This window comes from Dromiciops gliroides, chromosome 2 (genome assembly GCF_019393635.1).
Source record: "Dromiciops gliroides isolate mDroGli1 chromosome 2, mDroGli1.pri, whole genome shotgun sequence".
NCBI classification, from domain to species: Eukaryota; Metazoa; Chordata; class Mammalia; order Microbiotheria; family Microbiotheriidae; genus Dromiciops; species Dromiciops gliroides.
In genome coordinates this window covers 182,070,847-182,085,344 of record NC_057862.1, presented here as the reverse complement: position 1 = coordinate 182,085,344, position 14,498 = coordinate 182,070,847, and the positions used below count along the sequence as shown (strand labels likewise).

The 14,498-nt window shown below is 37.7% G+C and overlaps 1 protein-coding gene across 1 annotated transcript in view; it reads left to right on the top strand.

The window, feature by feature from the left end:
• RYR3 (ryanodine receptor 3) overlaps positions 1-14,498 on the top strand; it is a 681,173-nt gene that overhangs the window by 606,990 nt on the left and 59,685 nt on the right. Inside the window, exons 71-76 of the mRNA XM_043982013.1 lie at positions 117-131; positions 2,717-2,887; positions 3,343-3,402; positions 9,386-9,517; positions 11,986-12,098; positions 14,143-14,242. Coding sequence (XP_043837948.1) covers positions 117-131; positions 2,717-2,887; positions 3,343-3,402; positions 9,386-9,517; positions 11,986-12,098; positions 14,143-14,242 — 591 coding nt within the window. The remainder of the gene's footprint in view (positions 1-116; positions 132-2,716; positions 2,888-3,342; positions 3,403-9,385; positions 9,518-11,985; positions 12,099-14,142; positions 14,243-14,498) is intronic.

Genomic DNA, 14,498 nt, shown 5'->3' with positions numbered 1-14,498 from the left:
ATTTTCCATTCTATTGATCAAGAAACTGTGATTACTGTGTACTACATTGTAGCTTGGGCCCCGCCTGCTGTTAACTGACTCTTCTCCTATTGTTTCTTTTTTTTCTTTTCACACAGGCCATGCAAGTAAAGGTACAGGTCAAATGCATGCATGATGTGTCTTTTCTGTCCTAGTAATAGAAGTGTCAGACTCTGGCTACCCTTTTCATTGCTACTGCCATGAGGGTGGTATAGAGTGGATCTTCCCCACCTGGAATTCTCCACCGTGGATTAGTGAATATGGTTGCTCTTCCAAAGAATTAATGAATTTAGGTTCTTGGATGGGAGATGCCATCTCAACCTCACTCCAGTCTAATCAGAAGAGGTGTCCAGGATATTCCTCAACAGTGCCTTTTAGGAACAACTCTGGCAAAGATGGGGATATGCAGGCTTGTTAGCCTAGGTCATCACTTAGTTTTATCACCCTCATGTTGAAAATGCCACTGTTTTCCATAGGTAGTCCTTGGCTTTTCATAACCACCAGAAAAGTCCTAATTATTGTCTTTGTTCTAAGAAACTATAAGATGATTCTTATGAAAACCAGTGTTCTCTATTAGCATTTTCCCCAGGGTCCAATTGGGCATTTGAAATAGGAAGGCCAACAGAGTTGGGTTTTCGTGGTGGTTGGTGGTGGTGGTTATGTAAGTTATAAAGTCTTTCTTGAGCAATTTTTAGGTTACTCCTAAAAGTGGTTTCTTTTTTTCTTTCTATATATTCTTTCTAGCCTACAGACCATTCCACATAGTGCCTATGTCAGAAAAGAGAAAGACATTTTAAGCTGGGGCCAGGTTTATAGTAACCCTAGACAAATTAAATATGGCCCATTGGAGGACAATGGTTTTTACTTTTTGAACTCAGCATATGGTTACCCTCCTTCTCTGCCTTCCCTCTTTATACCCCTCCCACTTAGCCCTTGTTTCTTAGGAACCTTTAGTACTGAGTGCCCTCAATGGCACTGAAAATACTAGCAGAATGTGTCCACTCAGGCCCCAGTGACCTCTCTGGTGATTTTTCTACATGTAACCACCTTTAGGTGCATCAGACCACAGAAAGCACTTCTTGCAACTTCATTGTCCTATTACTAGGTATCACCTGCCCCAGGAATATGTATTCTCTGGTCTATGGTCTAAAACAACTTGCAACAGATTAGGAGGTTGGGAGTGTGAGGGTTTTACCCAAGGTCAGAGGTAAAATGGGAATTGTCTAACCTTCCTAATAAAAGCTTTTAAAAAATGAGAAGATCTGCATTCCTAAGAGTATCTCCTTCTACCAAAATTAAATTGAACTGAACACTTTAGAGGAAGGAATAAGGTCAGCTACAAAGCTCTCTTATAGCTATTTGCATCCTCATAAAGCCTACCTCCTGTTAAAAAAAAAAAAAGCCTGCCTTACCCTAGGACTTAGGTTGTGTATCAGTGCCATAAAAACTAGAAAAACCATCTTGTCTGTCAGCAGTCAACATGGCAGTATTTGGGCCTTTGTTGGTGTTTCATTGTAAACCATAGTGCTGTTATCATTTCATTGCCCTCAACATTTCCATGGGCATTTCTGAAAGCAAAGCTGTGGTGGACATAAATTTCTTCTCCCTCACCATCCCTAAATCATCCTACCCTTTCTTCATCACCTTCTTTCATCCTACCTACCAATCCCCCCTACCTGAGGTGGGGCGGGGGGCAGGAGAGAAGGAAGAAGAGAGAGGGACAGAGAGAGAGATCCACATCTAGGGTTTTGTTCTTCCTGAAGTGCATGCCCTGGAACCTTGGTCATCCCAGCTCCTTATTTTCTCATCCAGAGTCTCAAAGGAAAATAAGTCCCATTTGTACCCAGTTAGTATCTTATAGAATGAGTTCTCTATTGGCCAAGTGGCCAGCTACATGCCTCTCAGAACATTAGACATTTATCTTAAACCCACTACTTCGAAACATTTTTAATGAACTATCTCTGAAAGGAACAAGAACGAAGGAAGAGGATCAGTTGAACTACAGAAGTAGAGACATCTTTTTTTTTTTTGCTTTTTTTTTTGGGTTCTTCCCTCCATTAGCATCTCCCTTAACAGAACTCCACCAAGGATTTTCCTTTTTTCTAGTTTTCACATTGCCTCAATGTGAAGATGGTTAAATTGGCTGCTGCTACTGACTTCCACATATAGGAATGATAGTTAAGTTGAACCATAGCAACTCTAGTTCCCACTGTGTATAACATCTTCATTTTTGCTAAGGGAATTGAAATAGCCCTTTAAATTTTTTCTGCAAGCATAAAGAATACTATTTCGAACATAATTTTGATCAGCAAACCAACTCATTTTAAGTTACCAACTCCTTTTACTGCCCATCTGATCCAGAAATATATGAGATTGAGAAGGTATCAGAATGTATGTGAGAAATATACCTACATAAAGATAGGCCTCAGATCAGTATAATTAAAACTTTCATTCTATATAAGTCTTATTTTTTAATAATGAACAAAATTATTTTATTGCTTACACAATTACATTTTATTTAGTCCACCAATTTTTATTGTCCTTTGAAATGTTATTGGGCTCTATTTGTGATCTCAAAAAGCCATTATCCACAAGGAAGCAGGCTACTTTCTAGGAAAGTAGATCTCTTTAAAAAAAAATCACTGAGATGGTCTTTTGTTCTTTCTTTTTTTCTTCTTTTTTTGGCATCAATTTCTAGTCTGGAGGACAAGACCAAGAGCGGAAGAAGACAAAGCGGAGAGGCGATTTGTACTCTGTCCAGACATCTCTAATTGTGGCTGCACTGAAGAAAATGCTGCCCATTGGCTTAAATATGTGTACTCCAGGTGATCAGGAGCTGATCTCCCTGGCAAAAATAAGATACAGTTATGTAAGTCATGATTCTCTGCTATTTGAAATGTACTTGGCTGATCTGCTGCAGGTGCTAATTACAACAGGTCTCTCCTTTGAATATTGCCTAAATGTTAATGCTATAATAATAATAATGCTCTTACCTTCAGCTTTCAAAAACATATTTATGTCTTTGAAACATCATCCTTCTCAACCCTCATTATAGGAAATTTGGCAATAACTGCTATTATGTTTCACTTTTGCAAGTGGTAAAACCAAGAATCATAGAAGAGAAAAAGCTTAGTTATTAAAACTACTCCAAGACCAGATGCTTCGTTCAAAATAAATCCATTATTTCTGTGCTTGTTTGGGGTTTTATTTTTCATCTTTAGTTATACAATGTACCAGCAATCCCAGTTTATCACTTACTTATCTCCCTCACCCCAATAGGTGGCAGAGACCACAAGTAATAAAATTCAAAATCTCTTTCCACAGAGGGACACAGATGAAGAAGTCAAAGATCATCTGAGGAATAACTTGCACTTGCAGGAAAAGGTAATATCACAAGAAGACACTGAGTATGTATAAGTCCATTCTTTCTAAAGAACAGTTAGAACTGTTGATTGTTGAAGTATTTTACTGTTGCCTTTGGAGTAAATACACAGTTTTTAAAAATATTCTCAAAACAATCTCAATAAGTTTTTGTTTAACCAAATTCTCTTGCTGTATTTAAAAAAAACTCATTCTTTTGTATTTCTACAATAAATCTAGGGAATGTTTGACATTTTAGTGACATTCCAGGATATAGAGAGAAAAGACTAAGGATGGATCACTCATAGAATGGTGACTCCATCAAATCTGAGAAGGAGTCATGAAAAAAGTAGTTGAAATGCAATGTGAAGGATTGGGTTAAATTTGTAAATTCCCTAACAATGAGGCTGATTAAACATTGACCTTGTTAACAGAGAGAAGTTATCTTCTCCAAAGAGATTTTGAAACTAAGTGTATTCACATCTGAAATGGTGCAAATAACTCTGCCTGAGAGTAATAAGACAGATGAAAAGATTATGAGAGCTTTTCCAGTCTTGTGCTTCTGTTCCTCAGGAGGTTCTCACTTTTTCTATATGTCCCAACAATAAAATAAACTTAGTTTCATAGTAGAGAGGGGGAAAGAAAAAGGAAGAGAGGACAATCTCATAAAATGCTCACCCATATGAGGAAGAGAAGTAGAAATGAGCCTAGAAGGGTGGGGAGAAAAAAAGATGTGGATAGAACAGAAAATATCAATAAACTATGCTTTTAATTATCTTTTTTTTTAAGTCTTAGCACTTAAGAATAGAGACTGATTTATAACTTGCAATGTTGTTCAATTCAGAGGATGGGGCAAAGGTGACAATATATGATTTGTAAAGGTTATATTCCCATGTTGTCATTATGCTAGCCTATTGCTCTTCCATGTTAGAATACTGAGAATGCCTTTCTTAAGGTTATTAAACAGAAGTTATCCTTGGCATTCAGAAAAACTTGTCTATTTGTACAGCACAGTAGCTCCCTTTCTAACATTCACAACTCAGCAACCAAATAATATAGCCCAACAAATAAATGAAAGGAAAGCCTCCTATGACATACTGGACAGGTGGTTGTCCAACCTCTGTTTTAAATGTGTCAAAGAAGGGGAAACCCACCACCTCTTCAAGCAGTCCTTTACTCAAAAGAGTGAAGCTATAATTGTTGATAAGTTGGGGTTTTTTTCCCCTAGAATAAAGCTTAAATTGGCCTCTTTGTAAATTGCACCTATTACTTCAGGTTCTATTACCTAGGACCAAGTGGAACAAGTCGAGTCCCTTTTACACATGACAGCCCTTCACACACTTAAGGACAGCTATCATGTCCCTCCTCCAGACTAAACATGCCCAGTTCCTTCAGTTCATCCTCATAAAACATGAGTTCAAGTCCTTCCTGATTGCCTTCCTCTACATACTCTCCACCTTCCATGGAACTTGAAACTGAACACAGTATTCCAAATAAGGCAAGGCCAGCATGATGTGTGATTATCTTCTCCCTATTCTGGAAGCTACACCTCTCAATGCAGCCCAAGATTACATTAGCCTTTTGGCTGCCACATTAGACTGCTGGCACAATTTGAGTTTGCTGTCCACTAAGACACCTAGATCCTCTTCAGAACAACTGTTGTCTATTAATATCTCTCCTGTTTTACATTTGTGAAGTTGATTTTTGTACCCTAATGAAAGGCTTTATGTTTATCCCTTTTGAGTTTTGTCTTCTTTTTGTTTAACCCATCCTAGCCTGGCAAGATCCTTTTGGATTCTAACTTTGTTATCCAGTATATTGGCTAGCTGTCCCTCCCAGCTGATTATCATGTTCATATTTGATGAGCATACCATCTATGCCCTTTTTCAGGTCATTGATTAAAAAGTTAAATAGCAATTGACTACCACAGATTCCTGGGGTACTCCACTGGAAACTTCCTACCACATTGACAATGAACCATTAACAACTATTCTTTGAGGACAGCCATCTATATCCAGTCCTGACTCCATCCAATTGTCTAATGTATACCTCTAAATATTTTCTAGATGAATAGCATAAGATCCTTTATCAGAAGCTTTGACAAAATCCAGTTAAGCCATACCTATAGTATTCCCCTTATCTACTAGTTTAAAAATACTGACAAAAAAGGAAATGTGGTCTGTCTTAATACAATCAGTTCTTGAGGAAGCTAGGCTGGCTTTTTGTAATCACTGCTTTTCTTTCTAGATCTCCGACTCTCTTTTTCATAATTCATTCTAGAATTTTCACAGGAATCAAAGTCAAACTTGCTGTCCTCTAATTTGCAGCTTGCTTTCTTTTTTATGAAAAATAGGAACATTTTTCTTCCAATCTTATGGCGCCGCTTTTGTTTTCCATAGTTTTCTGGTGGTTCAGGAATCGCATCTGCCATTTTTTTCAGTACCTAAGGATGTAGTTCATTTGAGCCAAGTCACTTGAATTCATCCAAAGCAGCGAGGTACCTGTCTCCTGAATTTCTATCTTGAATACATAAACTCCCTGTTAAATGAGATAATATTTGTAAAGTGCTTAGTACAGTGTCTAGCACATAGTAGGCACTTATAAATGCTTGTTTCTTTGACTCCACCCCACCATTAATCATCCATGTTGTGTCTTTCATTTCCAATGTAATGGTCATTCTCCTCTGCAGAGAAAATAGAAACTAATTAAGACTTAAGAAGCTTTATCTTCTGATAACAGTTATCGTTGTCCCAGACATCCAAAGCAAAGTTCCATCTATTCCTTCTTCAGTCTTCCTTGTTCTCCCAACATAGCTTCAAAAAAACATTTTTGTTGTCCTTTATTTCCCTTATCAACCTCAGTTCATTTTAAGTTTTATCATAGCTCATAACATTTTTATAGGACCATGGCATGTTTTCATAATTTTCATCTTGGTCTTGCTTCCAGTTTTTTATGTCTGCATATTTTTAAATCTAAATTGATTGGTGATTTCCATATATATATATATATATATATATATATATATATATATATATATATCAGTACTGTTCAGACAAATCCCAATTTTCCTTCTCACTGAAATTGTTTCCCATCTGTGTTTTCAGAATTTCTATTTTCAACACTACCTCTCCCTTCTGAGCTGAAGCTTTTTACTCATAAGAACCTACTGATTTTTCCTCTAAAGTCTTTGAAATCTATTTTCTAAAATCTAAAAACTCAAGGATGGAGCAGTCACTTTCCCCAAGGTTTCTAACATTTTCACACCAACAGCTAGTTCCTCTCTGTTAATTAGAATCAGATCAGAATAGAATTTCCCCTTGTTGGTTCCTCTATCTTTTGAAGGATGAAATTAAAGCCAAACCAAGTCAAGAAATTAATACCTGTTCTGTATTTTTCCAGGGGGTGGTGAGTGAATGAGAATGAATTGAAGGACTTCATCCCCACTATGCCATGACTCTTATGCCACATTTATGATCTGTTTTGCAAATTCTCATCTGTTTTCGCTCTCTCTTTCCAGTACACTGCATTATACTCTATTGACACAATTACTTTTTCTTCCTTTCATTGACCTTCATCCAAATACCACAATCTTGCTTTCCCCCACCTCTAGTTCCTTAATTTCCCATAAATATACCTTTTTAATATATAACACTATATACCTCAGTCCTGTTCCCTAGTTTATTTTTTATTTGACAGCCATAGTCCCATTATTGGTTTCTTTCTACGAGTTCTGTGATACCTGTGAGTAGCATTGGACCCATTGCATTAGGAGCTCTTTTTATCTAAACTTTCAGAATTTGTCGATAGACACTTGAGGCTATGAACTTTACTGGCTTTGTTCTTGGATTTTGGCTCCTGTTATTCTTCTTCATGGATACTATGTGTTTATATAAATTGGGGTTATACACAGGCAGTCTTCTCTCTCCCCTATCATTTTTACTCTAAACTCCTTTTTATTAGATTTGGAAAATATATTCTTACTGAGAGGAAAATGACCCCTGCTCAATAATTCTCTGGAACTTGGCGGCAGCAATGTGACAAAGGCTTGTTTATTCTCCTTCTCATGAGAAAGGGCACCCCAGTGTGCAGCTGGTGGGTGCAAAGAAGGGGGGCTTGCAGGACCCATTTTAACCCCTAGTCCCTAACACAAATGGACCCTCCCCTTTTTCATTACTGGTCGATTACTCAAGGGTTACAATCTACACACAAAAACTAGCTAACTGGAATGCAGTATTCTTAACCCTAATTTCCATAATTATTCTTTGGGTTCTTAGCCAATGGGGGAGGTGACACAGGGACATTTCTTCAATCTTCCCTTATATGGACACAGTGCAGAAGAGGACCTAATCAAGACCAGCTCAGTGCTACCATGTGATCTGTTTGCTGGAGGGGGACTGAGACCTTTGTCCTCAAACAGGTCGGGAGGAGTGTAATTTGAATGGTGACTGTTATATGGAGAGGAGACCATGACCCATTTTCTCACACTTACCAAACTTTGCTAGGTGTCCTCCATTTCTATCCAAAAATTTTCTAACCCAGTATTGTAAGCCATCATCCAGAAATTCAAATCCGTTTCTATATGCCATCTTCATAGCCAGTTATTTACTTTCCAAATTAGTTTTTCTCCTCTGCATCTTCTGCCTCCTAGAGTCAGTCAATAAATATTTATTAAATGCCTACTACATGCATAGGCACTGTGCTAAACACTGGGGATATAAAGAAAGGCAAAAGACAGTCCCTGCCCTCAAGGAACTCACAGAGAGATTGCCCCACTAGGGGCAATGATGAGTCTGCAAAGATTATAAAGTCCTCTAAAGGGCAAAAGTAAGGAAAACATAACCTCTGCCTCTATGGTCTATCTTCCCAAGTTTCATAATATTTGACAGTATTTTTACATTCTTTCTGAAAGAGTTGTTTATGCCCAAGGAGTAAGTAGTTTTCATCAGTTTTTATTGGCCTTGAGAGATTCCTTACCATGTCTTAGATGTATGATCCACGAAGACAACAAAATTCTCTTTTGTTATTAACAGGTTGACAAATAGCTGCCACAAGACCCCTAAATATTGAGTTACCAACTACTTCTGCTACTCCTTTTTTCTTTTCTGCCCCTTACTGAATGATCTCTCTCACCCAGTCTGTGACTCTGTCATTCTTAGGACAATGAACAGCATCTTCTTCCTCAGGACATTCGCTGCTCTTCTCTTTAGAAAGTCTCAAATCTGGGTTTGTTTCAGTTTTTTGGCTTTAATTGTTCAAGTCCTCATTTCCTTCCCTTTCTTCTCTATTTAACTCTTCCATTTTTCCCTCAGCCTAACTGTGGTCAAATTTCTCTTCCTTCACCTCAGAACCCATTTTTCCCATTGAAGCTTTTTCTTTTAGGAACCCTTCATTCTCCCTGTAGATTTCTGTCTAATGAAATTTTTCAGCCTGTAGATTTTTCAGTCTAGATTTCAGTCTGGAGTATAAAGAGGCATTTTTCTACCTTCTCCTCTAGGAGGGAAATCAGCCTACACTTGAAACACAAATAAGAGTCTTTGAACTCTAGCAGAAATACATCACATATTTGATGTAAATCATTGTACAATTCCCCCTACTCTCCATTTGTTTAAAATCATTGTACAGTTTCTCCCATTCTCCATAATGGTTGAGATTTTCTAGGCAATTGTTTCTAATTTTGTATTAGCTTTTAGTCCTGTTTCAACCTGTCAATTCATTATTCCCAGATGGTGATCAATAGAAACATAATCAGTCTGCCTTAATGTATTCATGGAAACAGACCAGGAATGTCTCAGGGAAGATGAGAGAAACAGGAATTCTTGTCTCTTTGAACACAAAAATGTTCCCAAAAAAAACCCCTTTAAAGTTGGTGTTCTGCAGGCCAGAGAGGAAAATCATTTTATAAGTCTCTTTTATCTTGGGAATCCAATACTACTTGTTTCTTTTTATAAACCCAGTGGCAAGGGTAAACATGGTTGGGTCACATCTCAGAACATGCATTGGTTTTCAGTCTGATGATCCCGCTGTAAAGTGGCAACTTAACCTCTACAAGGATGTTCTAAAGAATGAGGAGCCCTCTGATCCAGAAAAGACAGTAGAGCGAGTTCAAAGGATCTCAGCAGCCGTCTTCCACTTGGAGCAGGTGAGAAATACCTCCAGACCTGTATAGTCAGTCAGGAATCATGTCTACACTTTGGTGGGGGGGGGGGGGACCTCTCATCTCTATTATTTTTACTCTTGTGCCACAAGAAAAACACAGAGAAATGAATTTTATTTTGTTGTCCAAAACAGTATCAGAGGATTTAGTGATGAAATGAAATGATCATCTAATAAAACCTACTATTTTATAGATGAAACTGAGGTTAAGTGATCAAAGTAGTTAAGTAGCAGAGCCAGGACTTGAACCTAGTTCTCCTGAGTTAGAATTTAGTCCTCCTTCCACTCTTTCTCCTGCTTCATATCCACTGAGATGCCCAAAATTATTGCAGTAGTCCAAGTGGACATGATGAGGACTTGAACTAGGATGATGATTCTGTGAGTGAAGAGAAGGAAATGGATGTGAGAGATATTTTGGAGATGGTATTGACAGGACCAGGCGACTGATTGGATATGGGGTTAATGGGGCAAAAGAGAGAGAAGACATAAGATTGACTTTGAAACTCTGAAGCTGAGAGAATGGTTGTACCCTGTTTCTGTTTGGAGGTGGTATAGATTTAGGAGGAAAGATAATGAGTTCCATTTTGGACATATTGAATTTGAGATCTATAATAAATCCAGGAAGATGTATCAAATTCAGGAGAGCAAGATTAGAGCTGAATCAATTTAGGAGTCATCTGTGTAGAGATAAGAGATCATGTTTGAACCTAAGAAAACAAATGAAATCAAGAAGACAGAGAATAAAGAGGGGTTCGGAAAGAGCACAAGGTGACACCCATGATAAGAGGGTAGGAGACAGATAATGATATAACAGCAAGTACTGGGAAGGAACAGCCAGGCAAGCAAAAGAATAATCAGGAAAGATTAGTGTTATTCACAAAAGCCAAAGAATGAGAAATTGTCCAGGTGGAGGGGGCATCTTTCAGCAGTCTCAAAAGGTGCAAAAGTGTGATTAAGAATAAGAAAAGACCAAATCAAATTTTGCCTTTGAAATCATTGGCAGTCTTAGAGAAAGGGGGATCACTAAAGTGAAAGCCAGAGTGAAGGAAATAAGTGGCTGGTACGGAAATGGAAACAGAAAATATGAGCAACTTTTTATGAGAGTGAAGAGGAGAGATATATAGGGGAATGACTTGAGGGAATGACAGGGTCAAATGAAGGTTTTTTTAAATCATGAGTAGACCTGAGAATGCTGGTAAGTAGCAAGAAAGGAAACAGTAGATAGGAAAAGAATGAAAATGAAAGAAAAAGGGTGACTGATGGAGCAAGTTCCTAAAGGAGAAATTGGAGGCACAAGCAGGAAAGTTGACTTTGGAAAGGCAAAGGACAGACTCTTCTTCAGAGACAGGTATTAAGTAGGAGAAGGTAGATAAAGATATTCTAGAGTAGAGGTAGCTAGGAAAAGGATTGGGAAGTGGTAAAGTTGAGCTGAATGGGATGAAAGAATAGAGAGAGGAAGCAGGAAAAAGGAACTCTTTACCTCTAGGAGTAAAAATTCTGAATCACATTGAAATTAGAAGAGGAGGAGGTACAAATTTGCTAGCCAAAATACTAGAGAAGTACTGGCTGATCAGGGCCTGTATCATAAAGGACATTAAACCATCAGAAGGAGAAACCAAGAACCAGGATAATACATTCTTTTTAACATTCTTTTTTTTTTTTTTTTTTGATGAGGCAATTGGGGTTAAGTGACTTGCCCAGGGTCACACAGCTAGTAATTGTTAAGTGTCTGAGGCCGAATTTGAACTCAGCTCTTCCTGAATACAGGGCTGGTGCTCTATCCACTGTGCCACCTAGCTGCCCCACATTCATTTTATGCCCCGCATAATGTATTTTATTAGACATTTTAAGCTCCTCTGTGCAAAAGGACTATTTGGCCCTATGTTTACTGAAATTAAAAGCTAACAAAGGGAATACAATTTGTTCATAAATATGCCTCATTATGTCAGAAACACACAAGTATACAGTAGTTTAAAGTATGATAGAATAAGAGCATTAGTAAGGGGCTATATAAAAAGTCAAAGGAAGGATAAATGATTTTCACCTGGGCGGGGGGGGGGATCAAGAAGAGTTTTGTAAAGGAGGGAGAATTTAGTCTGGGCTTTGAAGAATGGGTAGGATTTCAAAAGTTTGATCATAAATATCTAGATATTCTGCCAACCATAGATGACAAGCCAAAATTCTTAAAAGTTTGAAAATCTCAATTTTAAAGGCTTATTTGTAAAGTAATCTTAGAGCATAGGAACTACAAGGACTTTGGAGATTGTCTAATTCAGCTTTTTACTTTATAGATCAAGACACTGCAGCCCAGAGAAGTTATGTGATTTACCCAGTCACCTAACTAGTTAGTAGCAGATCTTAGACAAGAATCTCTATCACTTAATTCCTAGTCCAGTATTCTATTTGCTACACTCTCTAGCTGACATGAACCCACTATGGATAACTTCTCCATAGGTGGAACAACCACTTAGATCCAAAAAGGCTGTCTGGCACAAGCTCTTATCCAAGCAACGTAAACGGGCAGTTGTAGCCTGCTTCAGGATGGCTCCTCTGTATAATCTCCCCAGGTATGTACCTTGGTTTATTGGTTTTGTTTTTTCTGCCACATGAGTGAGTAATAAAGAATTCAAGTCCTCTCCCACAACTGAAATCTCTTCCTTCTGCTTATGGAAAAAGTAATAGGTGTACATGACCTATGAAATGATTATTGTTGTTGTAGTCTACCCATATAAAGATTTACTGTCATTTTTACCTAGGTTCATACAATAAAAAATAACATAAAGATTATAATACTCCTTGACCTCCTCTTAGCTCACTTGGCTCTTTAAATGAAATTACTCCAGTAAAGACTTTTCTCTCTGCCCAGGTGCAAGTCTTGAGAAGAATATTGGAGTTTCTTTGTGGTCAGAGAAGGAAGATGTTTTCTAAGATCTTTACCATTTATTTTCCAATCAGGTCACATCACTTTCTTCTGCCTAGGCATAATGGGAATGGTGCTTCTGTAGTGTTTAAGTCACACTGTCTCCTTCACAGATAGCAAGTAAAGCTGGAGAAACCTTTTAGTGCTATGTATGTAGCTCTTAGTTTGGTCCAAGATGTGCAGCTAATTTTAACACCTAATGTCTGAAGGTGTCTTGAAGGACCAGTGATAGAGGATGATATTATTCCTAGACATTTCATCCTTCCCTAGCAATGCACAGACAAGAGTGCAAAGTTTTCTGGAATATGTTTAGCTAGATTTTCTCAACAAAGGAAATAATAAAGCGCCAAACTTGAACCTTCTCAATTTATTGCTGAGACTAATTTAATATCTTTGGCCATGGAGCTAAGCATTCCGTCTTCATATTGATTATATGATGAAGACCTAAGTTCTGACTAAAATGAAACTGTTGACTAAATATTGACCTTACCAGATTTCTAATCTGGGGAAGAGCTAATCATAATAACCAATTAATTATATTTTTAGACTTTGTAAAGAATAATTTCTTTGCTTAGAATTTCGCTTTTATCGGGCTATGATTCTCAAAATAGTCCCCAGCCATTATTTTTCTTCAGTGCACTGTAATACTGGTCAAAATTTCTTCTGGAGAAAATAAACTGCTTGACAAATTGAGATTTTCATTTGGCTTAGTGGATTTGTGGAGTGAACAGTACTCAAAAATTATGGCCTCTGCGAAGTTTTTTTACTTTTCTAGAACTCCCAAGAAAATCAGCTTGGATCTCTGGAGATGAATGAAACTGTAAAACCCAAACAGCATTCCTGACAAAGATTGGATGCAGGACAATCAGTGTGTATATACGAACACTCAGACTTTGGTAGAGAAAAAAGTATTTATAGCCAAACATGAAAAGCAGAAGTGGTGGCACTTCTTTTTCTTAGAAATAGTGAAATGTCAGAAGACATTAATTTATCTCTAGCTTTGAGATCCATGTGCCTTACTAATGGCCTCTTGGAGGGCTCAACTGGCATTGATCACAAAATTTTTCTCATGGCATCAAAAAATTTTCCTTAAGATAAATATTTCGGGGCAGCTAGGTGGCGCAGTGGATAGAGCACCAGCCCTGGAGTCAGGAGGACCTGAGTTCAAATCCGACCTCAGACACTTAACACTTACTAGCTGTGTGACCCTGGGCAAGTCACTTAACCCCAATTGCCTCACTAAAAAAAAAAAAAAAAAGATAAATATTTCACAGGTTGAATCAGCCATATAAAACTCACATAATTGTTCCAAAGATATTAATTTCCTTCAGTTTACTTAAATAGTTGTTATGGTACTTACATTTTGATAACTGTTTGATCATCTCATACTTGATTATGATGCTAATGATTGAACAGTGTGTCAGGTGAAACACTTGACCCTTATTTGTCTTTTCCTCCTTAGTTACTTATCCACACATATAGGGATGGGATATTTGTAAGATGGATATTTGTCCTGACAGCAAAGAATGATCCAGTTACTTAGCATGGGGGAGAATACCCACTTACTAATTTTCTCAGTGTTAAGCTTTTGGGCATCTTCAAAAGTACAAGACTGAAGATAGACTTTGTTGTTTGAAAATTGCTTCTCTGATCTTAGTTCTCAAGTGAAAACCTTATATGCTTTTCCCCAGACACAAAATTAATAATTTCTTCCTGAGCACCTTCCAACGGGTTTGGCTGGAAAATGTTTATGAAAAAACTCAGTATGACAGGCTTATACTCATGTTAACGGTAATGTAACCTGCGGAGAGATCTGCCCAATTTTGTGCACACTCTTCCTTTCCTGACCATGATTTCATGTTATCATGAAACACAGATTTGTACAATTTATGGGAAAATTCTGATTGGTCAGTCTGGAAAATAAGGTGCTGAGAGACTGGACCAACTGAGAAAAACACAAATTAACTCTCAATATTGTGTTTCCCCTTTCTACTCTTTCCTCTCCTTTGTTCCCCAACCTACTTCAATCAGCCTTCTCACCTCATAT